At 36.5% G+C, this 23290-nt stretch overlaps 5 protein-coding genes across 7 annotated transcripts; 3 read left to right on the forward strand and 2 right to left on the reverse strand.

Annotated features, from left to right (window-relative positions):
* The first annotated feature begins 703 nt into the window (after positions 1 to 703).
* LOC125193082 (calcineurin subunit B-like) lies at positions 704 to 4113 on the forward strand. Its single transcript, XM_048090807.1, has 6 exons — positions 704 to 955; positions 1203 to 1327; positions 2648 to 2744; positions 2847 to 2956; positions 3569 to 3643; positions 3877 to 4113. The coding sequence occupies exons 1-6, from the start codon at positions 886 to 888 to the stop codon at positions 3925 to 3927; spliced, it is 528 nt and encodes a 175-aa protein (XP_047946764.1). The 5' UTR covers positions 704 to 885; the 3' UTR covers positions 3928 to 4113.
* Positions 4114 to 5767: 1654 nt separating this feature from the next.
* LOC125196101 (probable myosin-binding protein 6) lies at positions 5768 to 8585 on the forward strand. 2 transcript variants are annotated; one of them, XM_048094476.1, is made up of 4 exons: positions 5768 to 6176; positions 6343 to 7387; positions 7471 to 7552; positions 7631 to 8585. In XM_048094476.1, exons 2-3 carry the CDS (start codon positions 6356 to 6358, stop codon positions 7501 to 7503), a joined length of 1065 nt encoding a protein of 354 aa, XP_047950433.1. In that variant the 5' UTR covers positions 5768 to 6176; positions 6343 to 6355; the 3' UTR covers positions 7504 to 7552; positions 7631 to 8585. The 2 variants fall into 2 exon arrangements, with proteins under 2 accessions (XP_047950433.1, XP_047950432.1); XM_048094475.1 differs by having other exon boundaries at positions 5770 to 6176; positions 6343 to 7552.
* On the reverse strand, positions 8036 to 10739 carry LOC125196100 (serine carboxypeptidase II-2-like). 2 transcript variants are annotated; one of them, XM_048094474.1, is made up of 10 exons: positions 10394 to 10739; positions 10044 to 10151; positions 9741 to 9836; positions 9575 to 9667; positions 9409 to 9494; positions 9067 to 9330; positions 8858 to 8985; positions 8689 to 8784; positions 8393 to 8498; positions 8036 to 8307 (listed from the first exon to the last, which is right to left on the reverse strand). In XM_048094474.1, the coding sequence occupies exons 1-10, from the start codon at positions 10647 to 10649 to the stop codon at positions 8146 to 8148; spliced, it is 1395 nt and encodes a 464-aa protein (XP_047950431.1). In that variant the 5' UTR covers positions 10650 to 10739; the 3' UTR covers positions 8036 to 8145. The 2 variants fall into 2 exon arrangements, with proteins under 2 accessions (XP_047950431.1, XP_047950430.1); XM_048094473.1 differs by having other exon boundaries at positions 8036 to 8319; positions 10394 to 10735.
* Positions 10740 to 14459: 3720 nt separating this feature from the next.
* On the forward strand, positions 14460 to 20475 carry LOC125193715 (autophagy-related protein 11-like). The gene is made up of 6 exons (XM_048091582.1): positions 14460 to 14844; positions 14923 to 16213; positions 17477 to 19097; positions 19246 to 19463; positions 19591 to 19804; positions 19877 to 20475. The coding sequence occupies exons 2-6, from the start codon at positions 15270 to 15272 to the stop codon at positions 20264 to 20266; spliced, it is 3387 nt and encodes a 1128-aa protein (XP_047947539.1). The 5' UTR covers positions 14460 to 14844; positions 14923 to 15269; the 3' UTR covers positions 20267 to 20475.
* Positions 20476 to 20564: 89 nt separating this feature from the next.
* LOC125193716 (50S ribosomal protein L35, chloroplastic-like) lies at positions 20565 to 22495 on the reverse strand. The gene is made up of 3 exons (XM_048091583.1): positions 22190 to 22495; positions 21981 to 22097; positions 20565 to 20797 (listed from the first exon to the last, which is right to left on the reverse strand). Exons 1-3 carry the CDS (start codon positions 22442 to 22444, stop codon positions 20723 to 20725), a joined length of 447 nt encoding a protein of 148 aa, XP_047947540.1. The 5' UTR covers positions 22445 to 22495; the 3' UTR covers positions 20565 to 20722.
* Positions 22496 to 23290: the final 795 nt, after the last annotated feature.

Below are 23290 nucleotides of genomic sequence, written 5' to 3' on the forward strand. Positions count from 1 at the left end.
TAGTGTCTGTTACTGTTATTCATAAAAATATTTATGTTAACTTTTTAGTATATAAACAATTTTGGGTTGTACAACTCCCTATTTCCCATTAAAAAATTAAACTATAACATATTATCCATCCTATAAAAATTAGTATATTTTCCATTTTAGAATATTTCATAAAAATATCTCTTTTTATTTTGTTAATTTTATTTTTTCTCTAAGAAAGGGAATCTAATTCTTCACTAATTATAGGGATGTGATCAAATGCAAACTCTAAATATTGTACAAACTCCAAACTATGATCTGGACCGTTAGAAAATATCAATAGATCATGAAATAATAGCAACAAAAAATGTCAACACAATGTCAACGGTTGATGTTGTGTTGAAATTGTGTTGACATTGTATTGATATTGTATTGATATCATAATCTTGAAATTTTAGACTGTGTTGACATTATGTTGATATTGTGTTGAAAAAGTTTGAAGTTTGTACCATATATGGGTTTGCATTTTATCACTACCCTAATATTATATATATATATATATATATATATATATTTTTTTTTCTAGCTCTATTATATTATTTATTGTGCTTAATTCTCGTATAATTCTAAAGGTCTATATTTTTTTAGGACCGGGGAAGTAGTATTTTTTTAGGAAAAGAAGAAAACGTGAATTCCTATGCGCTATGCCCATATATAGGGAGTACTACTGTATTTTAATTGGAAAATCTTTGACGCTGGTTGAGTTGGTCGTCGCCAAAAACATATACACATTGCCGGCATTCCAGATTGACCTCTAAATCTACCACCCCAACTTCTTGATCCGCCATTTTTTTAAATTTCAAGCTGCTCCAAACCTAATTTATTCTCTCTCTAGGACTCACGACACTATAATTTATCATGGGCAACAGCTCATCCATGCTCACTCAGTACGACATTGAAGAGGTCCAAGAACACTGCAACAACACCTGTAATTCTCCTTCCTCTGCTCAATTCCACTTTTTTGAATACCGAAAGTTGCTGCCTTTCTCAATTCCCTATTTAGCTTGTTTGATTTTCCGTTAGTTTTTACCCTCACGAATAAGTCAAAAAGGTTGACCGTGGTTACCATCAGGGTTAGTAATAGGAAAAAGAAGAAGAATTGACCAGAATTGTGAATGTGCATTGTTCTTGTGTTATTTTAGTTGCCAAGTTTTGATAATTATGTGTGTGTGTAGTTTCCCAGCAGGAGATAGTTTCACTATACCAGAGGTTCTGCCAGCTGGACAGGAACGGAGGCGGCTTCATCTCCGCCGATGAGTTTATGACTGTGCCTGAATTTGCAGTCAATCCCCTCTCCCAGGTTCCACAAGCAGCTGCTTCAAACTCTTAATTCATTGTTTTATTGTTATGTTATGAATTTTACAAAGTTCTGATGGGCAATGCAAATGAAATCAGCTAAGAATTTGTTTTCAAATGTGAATTGCAGCAAGTATTGAACCAGAATTGAAAAAAAGAAAAAGAAAACTGAGCTTTGTGTGTTTTCATGAAAGTGCTGTTGTATCACAGAAAAATTATGCTTCTGTAGAGGTGGAATGGTCTTGCTCTCTTGGAGCTGTTCCTAAATCAGTATATGTGATGGAGAGAGGGAGCGAGAGATAAGTGGCCATGACCTTATTAGGACATTGTGTGCTTTGACTAAATTTTAGTGCTGCTAGAGCCTCCGATCCAGTACATTTCTTCCTGTTGGTGATAGGAAATACTGATAGGGTCCTTTTGGTACACGTAATTGGAATTAGATTTCTACGGAATTGGATTTGAAGAAATTGAACTATAATTCAATTCCAAATCCTTTGTTCAACAAAAATGATATAATTGATATGAAGTGCATGTGTGTGCGCGCATTGTTTGTGTAGTGTGCGCGCACACATTGAGTGTTTGTGTGTGTATAGTGTATTTGTGTGTGTGTGTGTGTGTAGTGTGAAGATGCCTAATTTTATAACTACTTGGAATTCCAATTTTCTATTTTTCATATGGAATTCAAATAATAGAATTGGGAGGAATTGGAAATGTAATTCAATTCCAAATCCAAAAATTTTGCAATACCAAACATTGGATTTGGAATTGAAGGCTCCAATTCCATGATACCGAACGGAGCCATAGGGAAATTGACTATACATAGTGCATTTTCTTATTCTTCAAGTATTCATAAATCTACTGGTTATTTAGATAGTAATCTCGAATGAGTAGGAAGGTTTTTTATGGTTCCAATTCCAAACCACCTGTCTATGATCAAACTAATACTTCATGGCATTGTTCTGTCTTATAAATGTTGACTGAAACCTTTGACAGAGCTATCTCTTTATGCCTACAACCAGCTTTCTTATATCTATTTTCAAGCAAGCATGCTTGGGACATTTTTGCTATATATTGTTATCATGTAGTACTTATTAGTGTGCCTTGGCTTACAAATCAAAGTGATGATACTGGCCATTAGGAGAAAAAATAAAAACTGTAAAAAGGATCAAGTATCCTATGTAGTCAATTAGTCTAGCAACTTTGCCAAAATAAAAATGAGTACAAATCAGGGTATCTTATGTTTATTATTTTAACTAAGTAAGATTGCTATCGTTCATAAAAAGATGTATGTACTTAGTTTTCATCTTCCTATTTGCATTTCCAGAGACTGTTAAGGATGCTGGATGGGCTAAATTTCAAGGAATTTGTATTATTTCTATCTGCCTTTAGTTCTCGAGCAAGCTTGCAGCTGAAAGTTGAATGTAAGACGAGAAAAATATATAAATTTCATTCTTAAATTAAAATTTCAACATTAAATATTGTTTTCCTATCTGCCAATGCTGAGTTCAATTTCCTTATTCCAGTTATTTTTAAGGTTTACGATTCTGATGGTAACGGAAAGGTTAGTTTCAATGATGTTCTGGACATATTGCGGGATTTAACAGGTCAATTTATAGCTGAACATCAGAGAGAGGTTAGTCTCCTTACTCTAGTAATTTTTCCTTCTGGTTATATATTAGTAGTATTTGTTTTTACTTTCTTTTCTATTTTTCTAGTTTTCAGTTGCTTATTTTTTTCTTTTCCAGCAGAAGCCATGGAAAAAATGTAAAATCCTATGTTCACAAAAAATAGAAAAACTAAAATTGAAACAATCAAATGAATATTTGTATGTTGTTTTTGCATGTCACAACTGTACTAAGTAGTATACTGCTTTTAACTTTTTTTTTAAAAATTCTAGTGCATTATAAGTCTTTGTATCTGTATGTAACCTTGACTTTCTGCTAATATCGAACACTGTGTGCTTCTGCTTCCTGGAAAAACAACCTATCCACAAAGTATAACTGTTTGAGACTAAATGAAAGATTAAAAAGCGAAATATAAGTAAATTTATTAATGCTATTCGGATGAAGCATCAAGGTAGCCACCAATACTCAAAATTTAGATTTAATCCGGCACTTGTTTCGCTTTCCCCATAAACTATTCACACTGTTAAGTGTCTTTTCATTGCTATATCAAAGCTTTGTGGGTCCTAGTGCTAATCAATTGCTGAGTTGGCTAATCCGAAACTCTGTGTTTTTACAAATAGCACGTTCTTACCCAAGTTCTTGAGGAAGCAGGCTACACAAAAGATTCTCTATTAGTTCCAGCTGATTTCATGAAGGTAATAGTATATCAATCTATATCTATTGAGAATGCTTAAAAAGCTCTTTGATGATGATAGCAAGGTCATTCCGATGTGATGGATAATTATCTTAGTATGTGTTCCGCTATATGCTTCTATGTTAGCAGGGTATTTTGCTAACCTAGATAAAGCTGCATATTCTGCTGCCATACGTCCTATCAATATTGCGTTAGTGATGTCGTAGAATGTCTTCTTAATATCCTCGTTTGCAGATCCTGGGAAGTTCTGATTTGAAGATGGAAGTTGAAGTTCCAGTAGATTAGAGATGAGAAACGATATTTTTCAACTTATTTATCTGTGGAATTTATGTTCATGACATTTGATCCATCATGTTTTAAGACACTTACCTGCAGATTCGACGTTGTCTACTTCGTGCTACAACTCTTGGATGCTTGATTGTTCTTGTTACAAATATTTATATAAAATATCAAAGTTCCGTTGGTTTGAAATTGCAGTGTTTGTGTACTAATACACTCCATATAAATTACTTGGTCAGTGTGGATGCAATACCATTTCCTTTCAAGCCATGCACTAAAATTAAAGGGGGAAAATCAAATAAGAAAGAGAGATTAAGCGTGGGGTATGGACTAGTTGAGAATCTAAAGTTAAAACTTAAAAGGGTTTAGGCTTAGATCATTATGAATTTCTTTATCCAATAAAAATACAAGAGGCTAAAGTAGGAGCGTTAGTCTATTCAAATTGGGTAAATAATATTAAGAAAATTAATTTGATTTCTTCATATCTGAATTTCAATCCACCGGTTACATACGCGACAGATATGTATAATCACAATTTTAGTAAATGATTGCACGTGGCAAATCTTATAGCATATACAACTAAATTCATAGGTCTACCAAATTAAATAGAACCTTTTTAACTACTTAATTCTTGTAAACCAATTCAACGTTCAAGATGATGATAGAGCCTTTTTAATCAGTGTAAATCGGTGTTTGAATCAGCGGCATGGTCGGCAGCTGGATAACGACTTGTATATATTTTTCGTTAAAGTGTCACCCTTTTTAATCGGAATAATCGTAAAGAAAATCGGAGAAATTTTATCAAGGGTCCATTTACTCAATCAATAACTTCTTTTGATTTTCTATTCCAATAATAATAACAATACAATCGCTGTCTTGAAAAAAGAATGCAAAATAATGTCAAAGTCGAAGCATCATCATATCAAAGTTTTGCACGAAATTAGGGTCCTAATTATATTCACACAAAGCTCTCCTTTTCGGCAATGGTGGTATCACATCCATTAAATTATGATTAAATAATATTCTGTTTCTTTTTTATATTATGTGCAGCAAAAGACACGCTAGCTAATAAAAAACATTTCATCTAATTAGAACAACTAATAACACTAATATAGTACTATTAATTTGTTATCAATTCAATTCCCACTTCTAAAATCACAAATTCAAGAATTGAGAATAAATTAATAAAATCTAATTAAAAGTTGATGATTGTAATTAGCCAATCACATGAAGACAATTATTATTACCACTTAATTTGGCCATACAGGATAACAAACTGCCACCAATATTAACAAATTAATTAGCCAATAATAATTTCCAAAGAATCGACTAAAATACTACTCCTCTCATATGTACAAACATTCGATATTTTGTAATAAAATATTCTTTTTACAATCCAGTCATCACCCTTTTCATTAAAACAAGTGTTCGTGCATGTACATTGTCCTCCATAATAGAAATTAATTCATTATATAGAATTATAGCCGTTGTAAACAATTTATCACAAAATATCTACATCATCTATACTTCATTATTGTAAACATTCATATACAACGTGCAACGTTACATTCAACATTGTCTTATTATTATACCAAACAATATTGAAAGCGTCAATGGAATTAATTAATTAACATAAAAAAACAGCAGATAATTCTAGCAAAAATCTTTTATTCCAAAGGAGAAATATTTCTGGTAATTACTCAAAGGAAACAAGTATTTTAGTTGCCTTGATGTTGACTTTGCAACATGAATTGGAATCAGAATTATATTAAATTATTAATTAATCACCATCATCTTCGTGTGTGGTGGTGCTGCAACTTCATAGCATATATAAACGTAATTTAATTGTTTTAGTAAATAGCAACCGGAAAATATAAGTCACACCTTTTGTCGTTGTAAAAAGACAAATTACTAAACCGTTACAGTTATCTTCAATTTTCATTTTTCTGGGGATTCTTCTTTTTTCCGAGCCTTTTTTCTTCAACAGCTTTAAACTTTTTAAGAAACTTGTTGCTTGCTTGCTATTTGTTTTTCACACTTCACACACGCATACGAATACGCATAGTTGCCGCTTCAGTTTCCTTGCCGTATAGCTTTGATTTGTATCTGTGACTGAAACTGCAAATTTCTTCTTCTTCAAGATAAGAGGATTTGGGCTCGCTTGTTTCTTCTTCATGCTCAAAATTTGTTCCAACCTTCGCCTCAAAAGCGTTGAGTTTCCATCCAATTTCACTTCATTTGCTGCAAACATATAGGTAACAACTTATATTTTTTTATGGTAAATAAATGGCATCATTGATGGAGGTAAGCCAAATATTTGAGTTTCTTGAACATGGGCTTGCCTCAATCATGGTGATGCTGCGCTAATTTGGATGAATTGCCAGTAAAGTTTAATTCTTGAAATTCTGTATTGATTCTCAGATTCTAGTGTTTCATGTGTGGGAATCCGATGGGTGATGATGATGATACTTTGTCTGAGATTTGTGCACTAAAAGATGCACTATGTGCTCAGCAGGAGCTTCTGCAGAAGCTCTACAGTGATTTGGATGCAGAGAGGGAGGCCTCTGCCTCTGCCGCCAGCGAGGCCTTGGCCGTGATCCTCCGGCTTCAGGGCGAGAAGGCCGCGGTGCAGATGGAGGCCGACCATTACAAGAGGCTCTCAGAGGAGAAGATATGCCATGCTGAGGAATCTCTAGCTATGATTGAAGATACAGTTTATCAGAAGGAAATGGAGGTGGCTGCATTGGACTATCAACTGCAGGCTTATAGGTCTAAGTTGTTGAGCGTTGGTTGTGATGAACATGGCTTTGGTGGGGAGACGAGCCGCATTGGGAGAAGGCATTCTTTGCCCATTTCGTGTAGGGGGGAGAAGGATCTGGTTTGTGGTGATGTGGAGGGGAAGGTGGTTGAGGAAATGTGTTTGGATTCGGGGAAAAAGATTGATGGCTATTGGGAGAAGATTAGGAGGTTGGATGAGAGGGTGAAGGAGATTGCAGGAGGAAGTTCTTCTTCTAGGAGTGAGACACGGTCTCCCTCTTCATCGTTAGCTTCACGTCTGAGTAGGGGGAGTTCATGTGATCCAACGAGGGACACTGGCAGTTCGTGTCAGCCAAACAGGATGATGGATGGAATTGGTGAGGCTAAGAGTTCAGGCGGTGTAGCTGCTGATGGTTCTTGTTCAACGAGCATTCATGACGTGTTTGAAGTTCCACAAGCTGATGAGAGGTGTGAATCAATGGAGAAAGATGAAATCAAGATACTTGAAAAGGAAGATGTTGTTTTTCCAGAGGCTGTGAAGATGGCTAGAGATGAGCCCAAGTGGTTTAAGAATGTGTTGCAGTCGAGCCAAGTGAGTGATGTGGAGTGCGGTTTGGTAGTTGTGCCTGCTGCAACGAGCATTGCTCAGTTCCATATGACGATGAGTCAAGTTGGTGGGAGATCAGAGATTATGGAAGATGACAGATCGGTAAGATGTAGTAGCAGAGAAGAAGAACTGAAATTGTTGCATGAGCTTAAAGAGAAAGTGAATTTGTTGCATGATGAGATCAGGAGTTTGAAGGGGAAGAAACCATCCCCTGTTAGAAAAGAAGAAAAAGAAGAGACGTCCTTGGCTATGGCTCTTCTCGCAGAGGTACTCTCCTCCCTCTCTCTCTCTCTCTCTCTCTCCATTGAAGCTCTGAGTAAATTAATCTTGTGCATTGTGTTGCAGGCAATGCTTTCCTTTTGGCTGTGAGCTGTGATAGAAGTTATAGAGATCAACCTGCTGATTTAACCGACACTTGCGTATTGTATGTTCTCTCTCTGCCCTCTCTCATCAACGCCTCATTGTGTAAGATCTTTGTCAATAATTACTGTATTTATTTTTATTTTTTTCCTGTAATTGATCAAGAGTTGGCTTTGGATTTTTTTGGTTTGTGTTTTGGGTTTTGGTTGCAGCTGCATAGTTCTTTTGTACAGAATGAATACAGCCATGTTACATATAAATGATATAATCAAGAATGTATTGCATCTCACTGTCTCTGTGTCTCTCTCTCTCTCTCTCTCTCAATATATTGTGAGCAAGCATGCATAAGTAATTCGATTGTGTAAAGCAGCATATGGAGAAAAGGCAAAAAACTGGAAAGACAACTGTGATTAATGGCACTAGAATTATTAGCAATTTATTGCAGAAATGATGTTTCAAACACACGAGATCATCCGCGCATCATCAGCTCACAAGGGAGACTACGAATCACTCAACAGTTCCATCTCCGGCATGGACTTCCCAGACAGGAACGACTTGATGAGCGTCAGAGCTTGCTTCGGCTTATGCAGGGGAACTTCATGGCCGGCTCCTCTCACTGTCACGAATGTCAGCCCCTCGTATTCTTCTGTCCATCCGCCTACCTGTTTGCCAAACTAAACGAAAATTCAAGTCCGATCAGTAATTGACCAGAATCAGATGGTGGTGAGATGAGAACAGAAAGCTGACCTGGCCATCATCGTACCAAGCGCGCCAAGGCCTAACTGTCTGAAGCTTCATAGCATTTATATTGTAGCGGGTCGAAGTCACCGGAATTACAGCATCCGTGTCACCACTGTCCACATATGGAACATTGTATTGAAAATGTACTCTTTTAAAGGAGACAGATTAGGCCAATGAATGGAGCCAATGTTGAATGTTATCTGACTACTTGCATCTTCTTTCATAAATTACCTTAGTATTTATACTAGAATTTCCCTTTCTAATACTTCAAATTCAGATACAAAGCAAAGTTTTAGAAAAACCTGAACATCCAGATACGAAGTCCAGAATTCAAGAGCTCACTGTAGACATCCAAAACCGATTGAGGCGAATCCTGCCAGTTTTCATTCACCAAGCCACTGCAATCACAGTATATATCTGTCTTTTAATGAATCAAAAGGAACACATAGTAAGTTTGCATTGATTTCTCACCTGCAAGTCTCCCAACGGGAGTTTCTGCTACGGGCATGAAGAGCATCTTGAACCTCGGGGAGATTAAAATATTGAACCGTATGCATCTCTGTGCAGGGATCGTATGATCTTCTGAGAAGACCAACCTTCTAAACCTCAAGAAAATAGATACCATTAATAACCCAAATATGAAAAAATCTGAGGAAAATGCCAAAGATATGAACACTTACAGTCTTGCTTCTCCAAAGATGGCTTAATCTGCTGAAATTAGCAGTGCAGGGAGGAGTATAGATGCTGTACATATCAATGTCCCCTACTTCTTGATCAGCAATCAAGAGGACTTTCACGCATTCCTCTGAGGTGTGAACAAATGAATCGAAGTCGCACTTAGCGTTCAACTGCTTGTAGGTCTGATCTGAGATCATGCCAACAGACCACATGAATTGAAACACCCCGAAATGGTCATGAAAGTCGTCTGTTAGAGCATTTCCAACCTGAATGCAGAGGCTTATTTCAAGGTTATCCATTTCCACACAAGCACATATCATTCTAATATAGTGAGAGGAGAATACCATGAAACCCTTAAGATTGATAGTTTCTTCTCCATTTTTCTCATTGTGTTTGACGATGGCATGAGCGAGTTGAGGAACATAATGCCCTGAAACAATATAGTAATAACAGTAGCAATATAAAATATTTGCATGGAGATATATGGAAAGTGTATAATGATGAACCTACCAGCATAGCTCTCTCCTGTGAGATACAAGTCTCTTCCTTTGTATTGTGGAAAACGTTCCAACCATTTCTCGATAAATTTAAGGTTATCAGCAGCTGCGAGAACAGAAGTTTCTGCATCAAAATACACAGAATTTGTTTTGATGGAAGATAGAAGAAGAAACTATACCAGTTCTTTTATCACCATTGCTCAGTAAATCAGAGGAAGTGTTTGAATACGAAAAACCAACTCCGACAGGAGAATCCACGAACAATATATTTGCAACTGCAAAAATCGAAATCAACATGAAAATAAAAAGAGTGTTCAGCAGTCCAAATGACCATTAGTTGAAATAATATCCTTTGCCATATCTCAAGCTCAAAATGCAGCCTAAAACGAAATCTTCGATTGCTGCTGTTTCAACAACTTGAGGGTCCATTTCAATTGCTTCAGTTTCAACCAAACAAAAACTACAAGAGGCAATAGAACTACCTTTATTCCAAGAATAATGATTCAAATAAAGGGTTTTCCCATCCTTCTCAATATGCAATGGTCCAATTTCCTCAGCCAGCCCATAGGCAATTGATGAACACCCAGGCCCTGCATATCACACACAACTCAAAACAGTTACACATGAATTTAAAATGGATGTAAGATCATGAAGATCATATCATTGAGATGGCATCCATTTCCATTCTCCTCTAATTCTAAACAACACCATCACTATATCACAAAATTGCTACTCACAATTTACACCAACAACAGTCAAAACAAAAGTCAAAATGGAACTTAACAAGGCAAGAACATTTAGAAGATGAAAAGCATAAATACTACATAACGACCTCCATTGAGCCAGAGAACAACAGGTTTGGAAGAAGGGTCCTCCTCAGCCTCAAAGAACCAATAGAAGAGCTCTCTCCCAGATTCTTCGTTGACAGTGATGTAGCCAGCGTAGTGCGCGAAGCTCACGTTGAAATTCTGGCCGGGAAGCTTCAACACTCGGTCCAACTGCTGCTGATTAAACGAAAAACTTCCGGTGCACAGCTCTGCGACTGATAGCACGACGAAAACGTTGAAAACCCATCTCCAAAATGGCATCTTTTGACGATTGGATTGGGGAATGAAGTGTTTTTCCAGAGTCCCAACTCCCTATAAAAGAGATGAAATGGGGTGTGTGTGATCTTTTTATATTGTTGTTTTTGCTGTATTTTATTGTTGAGTCTTGCTCTTCTTCTCCATTTCTTTGGAAGACCGTTTTAATTAGAAACCACATCTCAATAACATTTCCTCATTTCATTATATGTCCGAAAATATCATTCCTTCAAATTTTACAAAATAATTATGCTCAGCTTGAGCCCACATTTTTGGATATAAAAAATAAAATTGTCTAAATTGATATAAAATCGTTTTGGATACAAAAGTTGGGAATGGATTCTGGTCTTTCAACGAGACAACTTCGCCTCCAGTATCAGTGTTTTTATTATTATTTTTTTCTATTTATTTTTTTTGTTGTGGCCTTCTCTTTTCAAAAATTAGGTATATTTTTGTTCTTGCCTTCAATTTATTTTATTTTGATATTTTACTTTAATTGATAAACACAAAAATCAAAAGAAATAAAAATAATGTTTACGTAACAGTAGAAAATATGATGGACGGTTTTATATGGCGATGTTGTAGCATTTGTAGGTGTTTCAGCTATATAGGATTGATATGATATGGCAAGAGGAAAATAGGGATGGATGAATTATAAGTTCCTTATTATGAAAGCTCTTATGGACTCAAATGCTAGTATTATTTTAGGTTTTATTTACCATTACATCAATGCCACCAACAGTCCAAACTAATGGTAGCCCAACTGGGGACTCCTATTTTTGTTCGGCCCATTTATGTAGGACATAGTTTGGGCAGCTTTGGTCATTCTCATCACTATTTAAAAAATCAATTAAATAGTTATATAATTCCTAAAATTACTATTAATTAAATAAAAACTAAACAAGTAAAAGATAGGTAGATGTGTAAGAATTGGAAAAGTATAGAGTTTCAGGGTTCAACTATAATGATTTAGTGTTAATTAATTTGATAAGAACCCTTGCCTTTATATGTATAGGATTAATAAGGAAGTTACTACTATAGGATATAGGCCCTTACCTTTATTCAGGGACGGAGCGAGCATATATTAGACTATAACACTAATGCAATGTTTATTGAGTAGAAGAAAATATATACTAATGTAATGCTGTTATATACTTCCTCCGTCTGCTATTAGAAGTCTTATTTCTTAGCGGCACGTGTTTTAAGAAATATTAATAAAAGTGGTGGAAAATAGTTAATGGAATTAGGGGTGAGCAAAAAATTCGAAAACCGAATATCCGAACCGAACCAAACCGAAATTTTGAAATTCGGTTCGGTTTTTTCGGTTTTTCGGTTCGGTTCGGTTTTAAAAATACAAAAATTTCGTTTTTTTGGTTCGGTTCGGTTTGGGCGAAAAACCAAACCGAAAAACCGAATTATATTTTAAATATATTATTATATATTTTTATTCTATTAATTTAGTATACTATATCATATATATATAATATATATTCTTTTAATATATTTTTATATAATAAATATTATATATATTCTATTAATTTTATATTATATATTTATATTCTATTATAGTATATAAAATAAAATAAATTATATATATAAATATATACATTTTTTTCGGTTTTTCGGTTTTGTTTTAAAATTTCGATTTTTTCGGTTTGGTTCGGTTTTTAAGTTCGGTTTTCGATTTTTCGGTTTTCGGCTTTTCGGTTTTACGGTTCGGTTCGGTTTCAATTTTTGCCTAAATTCGGTTTTTCGGTTCGGTTCGGTTTGGACGAAAAACCGAACCGAAACCCGAATGCACACCCCTAAATGGAATAGAGTACTCACTTGTATATATTAGTTTTAAATGAAATGTTAGTAGAATGAGTTAGTTGAATGTGAGACTTTGTTACCATTTATGGTAAAAGTGAACCATGACTCCTATTCGTGGACAGACTAAAATGAAAAAAACGGGACTCCTATTCGCGGACAGATAGAGTAGATCATAGAAGAAAATATGTGTAAGTTAACTTCAACTTTTATAGATAAAAATATAAAGAGGATATTTAAAATATGTAATGCTAGTGTAACGAGTATTTAGTTGTCGTAGAAGAATTCAAGAATATTATAGTATGTTTCAACTAATTTTAGTACTCCAGAAAAAATAATCAAGGTGAAAAAACTACGGTAGGTGAACACGGCGCTCAAAAACATAACACAAGGGAAATACCACTACACCATCAGCATTGCTTTGCTTGAAACAGATCTAAATATGTATTATTACGAAGTTTGGGGAGACAATAGTACCCTTGTTCCAATGTGGCTCCGTAACTTATACTTATCCCTTTAATTAATATAATCTTATAATTTATCTTAGACTATATCTTAAGATTATTTTGTCTAACAAATCAAACAACTAATTAAAATAAAGTGAACATTATAATTAATTTTGAAAGATTATAATGAAATGTCATTTTGCAGTTTACAAATTTAACGAATGACTATGTTAAAATCGGCAATTGACCAATAAATAATGTGGCCTAGGCTCTACTAGTTCATTTGAAGAGCTATAGAAAAGTCAGAAATTGCGAATGGTCCAACTACTCTTTTTAGCCCAAGCATACTCTATATATAGCCCGATTATTCTTTTGGTCACGTCCCTGTTACATCTTGCTAGCTTGAAAAGCATCTTTATAATTGGTTCACAAGGAGTAGTTTTTTCTTTCTTCTTTTTATCTTCTTTCGGGATAGTATGGTTTGCAAATGTAAATATAGCATAATAGGAACATCAAACAAAATCCAAAATTTAATATGACGTGAGTTTTATGAATAATCGGTAAAGTACGAGAGATGAAGAAAAGAAAAAATTATTAAAGTATTATTAGTATGGAATGAACCTTATCTTATTTAAAAAACAAAATATCGAAAATAGAAGTAAGTTATTTTTATTAAACGGACCAAAATATAATGTCAATTATTTATGAGACCGAGAGAGCCAAATTCATGCCATTTTTTTTCTTTTTCTAATGAGCCGTTAAAAATTAACCCACCAAGAATAAAAATTAATCTAGTCTATTGAGAATAAAAAAAATATCCAAAAATATAAGAAATTGAGATACAATTGTTACCGCTTAATTCAGGATGAACTAAGAAAATTTAATATCAAGATTCTGCAACAAAATGAATGGATTCGATCGAATTCAAGTGGATTTAAAAAGAAATGGGTGTTTCTTGGACTATGAGTAATTTGCTTTTCCCAATCTCCGCGATTAACTTAAATTTTTTAAGTCATACTATTATTATTTCCTCATTCATTATAAGTGATTGATTTTTTCTTTTTGGTTGTTTCATCACAAATAATTGATTTTCATTTTTTGAAAAAAATATACGTATATTTATTTTGTCTTTTACTGTAGTCTCTCTCCATTTAATTTAATAAATATCATTTTATTAAATTGTGTGTCCATTAATCACTTATAGTGAAATAATTACTCTATTAAAAAATGAAAAAAATGACATGTATTGTAGAAAGCATGTGATGACACAAACATGTTATTTAAAATGGATGTAAAAAATGGTAATATGTAATTAACCAAAAATGAACTTTAATGATAGGCATAATATTAGTACTTGAAGTTTGAGTATAAATTCTGATGCCGTTTTTCTATTTATACGATTAAGACTGATAATTTCTTTAAATGTTCGGGAGGCAAAGTCGGATTTAGCAGCATGAAAGTTTTGGTTAACAAAATCAATTGTGATTTGTGTTACATTTATTTTATTTATTTAAGAAATGTACAACTCAACTAAAATCCATAGATTTCAGGTCCTCTCTACAATTTTGTTGGAGACCACACATGATTTGGTACACATCAACAGCATCTTCAATTCCTTGCTCGCTCGCGGCTTCTCTCTGAAGCTTCTCTTCTATCCACAGAAAAAGGAAGTTCTAAAAGAAAAGCGAATACTATATGTGAAAAGAAAAAGAGAAAAGAAATTGCAGCGCTGCAAATTGCAGTCAATCATTCATTCATCGCAGAGACGATTCTCCTCGCCATTGCGAGGAGATATGTGTGTATGTCTTGACGCATACGCAAGATGAGAGAATAAAATACTGCATGGGTTTCGTGTTGAACTTCTTTTTTCTTGCACTTGCGGATGAAATTCGAGTATGCTTTGGCATCGCTCTTGTCGTTTAGTTGCGCAAGTTCGTGTTTTTAAGGTAGTTTCATGGTCTCCAGCGAAGCCCTATTTTCGCGATTTCCCTTTTTCTTATATTTTGGTGGTTTGTGCATTGCAGTTGTGGATAAAGTTTGGGCTTTTTGCTGATGGCATGTTAGTCGGTGCGGATTGGAGTTTTGTTTTCAGTTTCACATAATATGGGGAAGCAATACTTCAATTCGGATAAATTGGGGGTTTTGGTATCTTGTTGAGTTGAGTGTAGTTTTGTTTTCGGTTAAGCTAAATCTGGGGCTCTTTGTATCTCATGTGTTGCAAAATCAGAAAAATTGGGGTTCTTGTTAAGGAATTTGGTGATAATATGCTTGTTATATTTAGGTGTTGAGTGCTTTAGTATGAGGGGTTGAGTTTTAGCTGCAGAGTAGTTTGATCTTGAGGGTTGTTGTGGTGGATTGGTTTGACCTAAGAATGAGTTCTAGTGTCTCAGAAGGCGTTGCTCAGACGGGCAAGCTTGTGGTTCACGTTGCTGAGAATGGGCAGTCGTATAAGATTGAGTGTGATGAATACACTCTAGTTGAGACAGTGGAGAGTTTTCTAGAATCGGCATGTGGTATACCGTTCAGTGATCAGCTTCTTCTGTGCCTGGACTCGAAGCTCGAACCCCATAGAACCCTCTCAGCTTACAAGCTTCCATCTGATGAAAGGGAAGTCTTTCTGTTTAATAAGGCAAGGATGCGGAGTCAGTCACCATATCCTGAGCCCGTGCAGGTTGATATCTTTGATATTCCTGACCCCTCGTTGCCATCTCCTTCTCAAAACTCTCTTGCTCTGGATGATGCTTCTGACCCTGCTCTGAAGGCCTTGCCTTCGTACGAGTTGCAGTTCAGATATCATTTTCACCGCGGACATGCTATTTATAGTCGTACTCAAGCAAGATTTGAGGCGTGTGAGAGGCTCTTGGAAGAGCAGAAGGTGCAAGAAAAGGCATTGGAGATTGCTAGGGGTAATTTGGATCATTTCTATAAGATGATTAATCAAAACTACATGGATTTTATGAAATGCTATTCACAGCAGCACCGTGTTCATACCAACCTCCTGGCCACGTTCGTTAGGGATAAAGAGAAACTGAGGTCTATACGAGTTATGCCGGCTTTACAGGCTGCTAACCGCAAGTGCTTGCTGGATTTTGTGAAGGAGGAAAGCTTGCAGAAGACGTGGGAGGATTGCAGCAGTTTGCACAAGCAGTTTCAGACTAAGGTTTCGGAGTTTAAACTTGAATTTGGAGAGCTTAGGAACAATGCAGAACATCTATTCTTGGACAAAGCTTCGTTTCTTATCAAAGACTTGGAGTCATCTATAAGAGATCGCCAACAGATTATCACTGAGCAAAAGAGCATAATGCAGGCGTTAAGGTCCGCCTCTTTCCTCCCCATTGCTCAATCTTGCATGCATTTAGTTTGATTGTATGCTTAATGATGATGCTCTCATCTTTTTATTCCTTTTATGTTTGTCATTATAACGTATCATTGGGTAATACACTGCATTAGGCAACATGGTCCTGATTAGGTTTTCTTGACACCATTTCCAGAATATCACATGCATGAAAATATCTACGACTGAGAATCACCAGGATTTAGCCCGGTCAAACTTTTTGTAACGAAATTTTTTCCCTTGACGACTTTTCTGGTTATTTTCTAGTTCTCTCTAGCTTAGGCAAAAGTAAAAAGTGACTCTGACCGTAGGGATCTTTGTTTTCTTGCGTCATCTTGTCTCATTCAACCCCTTTGTTTTCTATTTCAGTAGAAAACATTGAATGCTCGAAATGCAAAACAACATGAAAAAAGTGCAGAGGAAATGGAAATAAGTGTTCGAGCTTTGAAATATGTGTTTAGCTAGTCAACAAGAAAAACTCAAGGGCGGTGCTTGGATGTCGGTATAAGCTGGTTTTATTACTTGAAAAACTATATGACCTTTTCCTGAGATACACCTGAAAACTAAATCAGGTTTTCCATATAACGGATGTAGTGCTCAAATTCACAGTATGAAGTGGGTCGGTAGATGATTTGGATGACGGGAAGCAGGAATAGGTCCTCATTCCTTTCTATTCTGAGACTTATTGTAGATGATATTTATACCTTTTGGTATTTTTAAGTATATTTGATTCGCTTGACGACGTATCTGTTACCCATTCAACTTGTTTGAAGGATAATAGATATGAACTTAAAACATAGGATTGATTATTTGAAGGATAGGAACTACATACTATGCAACAACATAAGTTTTAGGGTTTGGATCTTACGAATATAGCATGTGATGTTGTCTTTTAAGATAAATTGTGAAACCAGTAGATGCTAAATTGATGAGGTATTACCATCAATGTTGTTGTTATTATTATTGGTTTTGTTATCATAATGGACATTTGTTGATGAAATTGGATATATGCAATTAAAGCCCTAGCCTTTTGAAACCCTGGAGATGCCTTAAGAAATCTTTGGTTTCGGCCAGATGACATGATTTCTCATTATTGGGAACACGTGGATTCTGCATGGCATCCATAGACAATACTGTTTGTTATCATTGTTCTTTTTTTTCCTTGCTACCATTTATTTCTTTGTTGCGGCAGTTTCTTGAAGAGGGGAATCATGTAATGAACACTAATATCTCTCTTAATGCAGTAAAGATGTAAATACTGTGAAGAATCTTGTCGACGACTGTCTTTCCTGCCAGATGTCATCTTCACTGCGTCCTCATGACGCAGTCTCAGCATTGGGGCCTATGTATGATAGACATGACAAAAGTTATATTCCGAGGATGCAGGCATGCGAGGGTGCAATTTCTAGTTTGCTTGATTTCTGCAGGGATAAAAAGAATGAGATGAATATCTTTGTGCACAATTTTATGCAAAAAATCGCATATATCCAGCACAAGATTAAGGATGTACGCTACAAGTTTTCTGTGTTCCACGAGGCTTTACAGCGCCAAGACGACCACTTTGAGCAATTAAAAGTGGTTCATGGAATTATTCCTGCATACAGAGCGTGTCTTGCTGAAGTTGTGAGGAGAAAAGCCACGACGAAAATCTACATGGGCATGGCGGGGCAGTTGGCTGAAAAACTTGCAACGGAGAGGAATGCTGAGGTTAGGAGACGTGAGGAGTTCATTAGAGCGCATTCTACTTTTATCCCTCGAGATATTTTAGCATCTATGGGATTGTACGACACCCCAAATCCCTGTGATGTAAATATAGCTCCTTTCGACTCTAATTTGCTCGATATAGACCTTGTAGATTTAGAATGTTATGCTCCCGAATCATTGCTAGGACTCTTTCCGAAGAGTGAGAAGCATGGGACTCTCAAGAGCTCGTTGTCCATCTCCGATGATAGTTATCAGGAAGATGAAGCAGAACGGGTAATGGGCTACTTTGAAAAGTATGATTACGGGGAAGTACTTGAGGAGTCGGAGTTGGTGGAGATCACGGGTACTAGCAAGATGGAAGTCGAGAATGCAAAGCTGAAAGCTGAACTTGCTTCGAAACTTGCCCTAATATGTTCCATGAGTATGGAGCTTGATTATGAATCTCTCGATGAAAGTGAACAAGATACTTTACTGAAAAAAGTGGCAGTAAAGACTTCCGAAGCATTAAGTCTGAAAGATCAGTGCGAAAAACACCTCCAATTGATGCTGAAGGCTAAGCAGAAGCAGTGTGAATCTTACAAAAAAAGGATTCTAGAATTTGAGCAGAGGCTATCTGATCAGCATATGCGAGGTGAGGATGAGCCTAATTTGACGGTTTCAACTACAAAGACTGATGATGACAAGTCAGAGGTTTCGGGGGTTGAATCGGTTCACATGCACCGAGCGATGGAGGAGGAGTTGTGCGCGTCTAGCATTTCGAAATCCGAGATTTTAACGGAACACGAGAAGTCACAGGAAGGGTTGGATGATAATATGACGGATTCCTCTAGTATGTTGAATTCTCAGCTGGATTCATCGATGCTAGATCTACACCGTGACAAAGGGCATGTTTGTGAAAAAGATAAGATGACAAAGCCACAGTCAGATGTTGGCACGAGCATCACTTCGAGTAATATGGCCGTCAGCATGTCTCAGCCGATTACGCCTGATTTGGATGGGAAAGGAAATTGCGGAGTTTTGATGGAGCTGCAAAATGAACTAGCAGAGAAATCATGCCAATTACACGACGCAGAAGGCAAGATTCATCAAGCATTAACTGATGAAATTTCCAGACTCGTGGAGGATTTGGATGCCAGTCGGAAGCTACTGAATGAATCTCAGGTACATTACTAACTTGAAAGTGCTAGCCTTCGTTTTATGGGCTTCGCCTAAGGCTCTATGATAGTTATTTTCTTTACCTTTGTATACTATGCGTACTTCACCTTTGCTTTAGGCAGTCACGAAAGACACATTGCTTCTTGTATTGCAGATGAACTGTGCTCGTTTGGAGAATTGCTTACACGAAGCCAGAGAGGAAGCCCAGACGCATCTTTGTGCAATTGATAGTAGGGCCTCAGAGTATAATGCGCTGCACGCAACTGTGGTCAACATGTGTGGTCTCTTTGCAAGACTGAGAAGCTGTGTCTCATCGGTCGAGGTGGTTGCGTTTGCCGACACTTTACATGCTCTTTCTCAGTCTTTATATAGGTTGGTATTATTTTCTTGAGGAGTCCTATGAGGACGAATGCTACTTGAATTATTATCCTTCCTTTTCCTTCTGTGGAGTTCTTGACTTTTGATTCTAACGAGCATGATCACTTTTGTAAATTCTCAGTTCATCGAGTGAGGTCGATGATGCCAGTGCTTCTGAGTTTTGTGAATGCATTCAGACACTTGCCAATAAGGTTGGTCTTTTGTCGAGACAACGTGCAGAATTCCTCGAAAGATCCACGGAAGCTGAAGCTGCAAATAAGCAGCTTAACAAAGAGCTAGAAGAGAAGAATGAGTTGGTTAACACTCTTTATTTGAAGCATCATTTGGAAAAGCAGGTAGCTGTTCTCTATGTTCCATTTCTCATCATTCCGTTACAAGATCATTTTATTTAGACATTCTTGTCACAGGCAAACAACGATAAGATTTGTATAGGTCGTTTAGAAGTCCATGAGGTCGCTGCCTTCGTCCTCAACTCCTCCGGGCACTATGAGGCCATCAACCGTGGCTGCCCATACTATTTTCTTTCAGCTGAATGTGTCGCGTTATTTACTGAAAATGTTTCCCAAAATCAGAGTTACATATTAGGGAAGGTGGTGCATATTGAACAGCGGGTGGTGAAGCCACCTCTGCCAGCTGATGATAGTAGCGATACAGTGACCTCCGAGAGTGGAGGCAACAAGTTGACTCTAGATCTAGATTCGATTCCCAATCCCTACGGTCTTGCTGTTGGGTGTGAATACTATGTAGTGACTGCAGCCATGCTACCTGATAGTGTGGTAGTTTCCCCTCTTTCCTGATCTTGTTGCAGGTAGATGTGATGGAAGAGACCAAGTGTAAATATTTTATAAACTGGACTTTTTAGTGAGCATGACTTGGTCCCTCCTCTAAAGATGAGAATCCAATTCCATCTCTTTGTAAATAGACTTTGCAACTCTTGTAAATATGTTATAAATGTTCATCTTTACTACATCTCTGTGCTCATGAAGAGATGTAATTCGTAGCTAAATCTTGATCCAATTGATTAAATCTCATTCCATTATGGAATGCCAGTGTGCCTGATGTTGAGTTTGCTTAGTCTAGTGCTTCTTTTGAATCTATCAATAAAAAAGATTCTTCACAACAATAGAATAATCTCAGCGAAAGCTAAAAAGTGATGCTCTTAACAAATTTACTGGAATTAGGAAATGATACAGAAATATTTTCAATTGCAAAAAGGGGAAGAGTGAGTGCACTGAAACAAGAATCCATCAGCTTCAGTTAGCCCGGTTTACTTTCAAATAGGGCAAGGCGCCTATCACGTTGTCGTAATCGCTGCGATCAACTTGGATCTGTAAAAACGAGCACATAGTTGTTCGTTAGACAGCATGTTCGTTAGATAGCTTGGTAGAAACAAAAGACTTATTGCGTCTCTGCCACTTATCAAATTGGTGAATTATGCCAACTATAAGATCAATGCTGGATTATGCTTCTGGAAACTACATTGCAGAGCCCGTTTGATCACAAATGGTAACAAGCAACGAGCTAAAGCTAAAATGAAATACAATAGTTGAGACCATGGAAGCAAGGACTAATACCCTTCACACGACGCAGTTTTGCTCCAACACTTAAAGTTTTGTATTGGCACTAAGTTTTACTCTGCAGTCATAAAAAGCTTTTTCATAGCAACACAAGTTACTGAGCTGCAAACCGTTCATGACAAAAACCTACTTTATTTGGACTGGACCTTTTCACAAATTTCAGAGTAGAAGTAGACATAGATTCCTATTCAACTACTTTGTTCCAGCAATAACTCTGAATGAAGCTCTAAAATCACCCAGTCTCAACTAATTTATGAAAATCTTGAACACTTATACGGCCCTTCCGTTCAATTGCTATAGAAACATTCAGAAAATCATAGCAATCAATTTATACTACCAAATGCAAACAGTTTCGATCCCCTATGCCATCAACACTACTACATGTCACAGATGCATCAATGATGCTAGCTTGTGCAGGTACATCATGTTATTAATATTGGAAGTCAGAGATGAGAAACTAAATGAAATTTTTGAATAACCAATCACAATCTAGACATGTTTTTCTTCTCTCTCTACTCTTACTCCATCTTGCTAATGCATCAAACCAACAAAGATAACTTCACTCAACAGACCTCTGGGCTCCAGCTTAGTTACAGAAACTATAAGAACAACAAAGACTATCCAACAAAATCACATGTTAATCCAAAATTACTTAGCACATTAGCACATTTCTCCTAGCTAGTAGAGCATGTCAAAGCCAAATACCCATTTCACTAAACAAAACCTATGACAAACAGCAACCTCACCATTTCTCCCTACCCTCCACCACCTCAAAAGAAGCTAATAACTAGCATTCCTGTTACTTGAAGACCAATCAGCTAATTCACAATCCAAATCTACCATTCATGAGAATTTAAAATTCTACCACCACAATAGCTACATAAAAACTGGATTAATAACTGCACAAAGCAATCTACGTTTAAAAAGCACTAACCGATTTAGAGAGTCTCAATCTCCTCTTAGTGTTCTTCTTCCTGAGCAAATGCTGCTTCCCTGCTCTCCTCCTCATTATCTTCCCGCTCCCCGTGACGCGAAACCGCTTCGCGGAAGCCTAGAATTCCGAATTCAAACGACATCACTATCAAAAATTCCCTAAAGCGCACATTACAAAACAGAAAATTCATTACAAAACAGAAAATTTACCTTGTGGGTCTTCATTTTGTAGCCTTTGGCACAAACCACCATGGGCGGTGGTGGATTTCTTCGAAGTGGGTTGGAGGTGTTGAGGGTTGGGGTGAGAACGAGGGGGCGGAGGTCGCAAATGGAGCGGGTGGAACTGAGATTGAGGGACAAGGAGGTGTGTTTGTTGATTAACGGTGTGGATGGGAGTGTTGCGGAGTGCGGAGCAAGCGTTGTGTGACGGAAAGAAAAGATGGCAGCCATTGTCGCCGTTGCCATGAGTGAGAGCTCTGTTTTGTGGCTATGGATAGAAATAGGAAGCCTGGTCCCGCCACAGGTTTGTGAGCCTCTAATCTTTGTGTTTCACTTTTTTATACTCACTCCGTCCAACTTTAGGAGTACCGTTTACTATTTTGGGGTGTCCCACTTTAGAAGTTCCGGTTGTAATATCTCATAAATGGTATTTATTAGGTTCCACATTCTACTAACTTTTTTCCACTCACATTTTATTAATAAAACTAATATAAAAAAGTAGGACCCACAATCCACTATCTTTTTTCACCAACTTTCCTTTACATTTCTTAAAACCTTTGCCGAACTCAATCGGGACTCCTAAAATAGGACGGAAGGAGTATCGTTTTTATGGTTTGAATATCTGTGATTTACTAATATAGGACTAGGAACCCTGCTACGGGGCAGGAGATGTTGTGCACATCATCACCCTCCATTTATTTTTATGAAGTTATACAATTTTCTTTTATTCACAAGTCAATGGTGGTTACATGCACAACATCCCCTGCTGTGCATTTTGTCACAGGAGATCCAAATCCACTAATATATACTCTTTCGGTTACATTGAATATGAAATATTTGGTTTCTGGCACATAATTTTATTTAGTGTTGTTTTGTTAGTTATTGAAAAGATAGTAAAGTAAGAAAAAAAAATTGAAATATTATTATTTACATTTTAGCAAACGTTTCATTTTTAATGAACAATCCAAAAAAAAAACATTTCATTTTTAATGAAATAAAAAAAAGTTACAATATTTGCATTTATAATATTATTACTATAATATAATTCCTCTGCCTCACAAAAATAGAAAATTTTGAAAACTGCGCGAGTGT

The sequence above is a fragment of the Salvia hispanica genome, chromosome 6 (genome assembly GCF_023119035.1).
Source record: "Salvia hispanica cultivar TCC Black 2014 chromosome 6, UniMelb_Shisp_WGS_1.0, whole genome shotgun sequence".
In the NCBI taxonomy this organism is placed as follows: domain Eukaryota; kingdom Viridiplantae; phylum Streptophyta; class Magnoliopsida; order Lamiales; family Lamiaceae; genus Salvia; species Salvia hispanica.

Excerpts from the sequence above, each read along its gene's own strand:
- LOC125196100 (XM_048094473.1), bottom strand. The coding sequence starts at position 10,649 with ATGCCATTTTGGAGATGGGTTTTCAACGTTTTCGTCGTGCTATCAGTC. Across the intron at positions 9,837-10,043 it reads TCATTATTCTTGGAATAAAG|TTGCAAATATATTGTTCGTG; the intron begins GTAGTTCTATTG and ends CGATTTTTGCAG. Across the intron at positions 9,668-9,740 it reads CAATGGTGATAAAAGAACTG|CTGCTGATAACCTTAAATTT; the intron begins GTATAGTTTCTT and ends CTGTTCTCGCAG.
- LOC125193715 (XM_048091582.1), top strand. The coding sequence starts at position 15,270 with ATGAGTTCTAGTGTCTCAGAAGGCGTTGCTCAGACGGGCAAGCTTGTG. Across the intron at positions 19,098-19,245 it reads AGCTACTGAATGAATCTCAG|ATGAACTGTGCTCGTTTGGA; the intron begins GTACATTACTAA and ends CTTGTATTGCAG. Across the intron at positions 19,805-19,876 it reads AGCATCATTTGGAAAAGCAG|GCAAACAACGATAAGATTTG; the intron begins GTAGCTGTTCTC and ends TTCTTGTCACAG.
- LOC125193716 (XM_048091583.1), bottom strand. The coding sequence starts at position 22,444 with ATGGCAACGGCGACAATGGCTGCCATCTTTTCTTTCCGTCACACAACG. Across the intron at positions 22,098-22,189 it reads ACAAAATGAAGACCCACAAG|GCTTCCGCGAAGCGGTTTCG; the intron begins GTAAATTTTCTG and ends TCGGAATTCTAG. Across the intron at positions 20,798-21,980 it reads GATTGAGACTCTCTAAATCG|ATCCAAGTTGATCGCAGCGA; the intron begins GTTAGTGCTTTT and ends TCGTTTTTACAG.
- LOC125193082 (XM_048090807.1), top strand. The coding sequence starts at position 886 with ATGGGCAACAGCTCATCCATGCTCACTCAGTACGACATTGAAGAGGTC. Across the intron at positions 956-1,202 it reads AGAACACTGCAACAACACCT|TTTCCCAGCAGGAGATAGTT; the intron begins GTAATTCTCCTT and ends GTGTGTGTGTAG. Across the intron at positions 3,644-3,876 it reads TTCCAGCTGATTTCATGAAG|ATCCTGGGAAGTTCTGATTT; the intron begins GTAATAGTATAT and ends CCTCGTTTGCAG.
- LOC125196101 (XM_048094475.1), top strand. The coding sequence starts at position 6,356 with ATGTGTGGGAATCCGATGGGTGATGATGATGATACTTTGTCTGAGATT. Across the intron at positions 7,553-7,630 it reads CTATGGCTCTTCTCGCAGAG|GCAATGCTTTCCTTTTGGCT; the intron begins GTACTCTCCTCC and ends ATTGTGTTGCAG.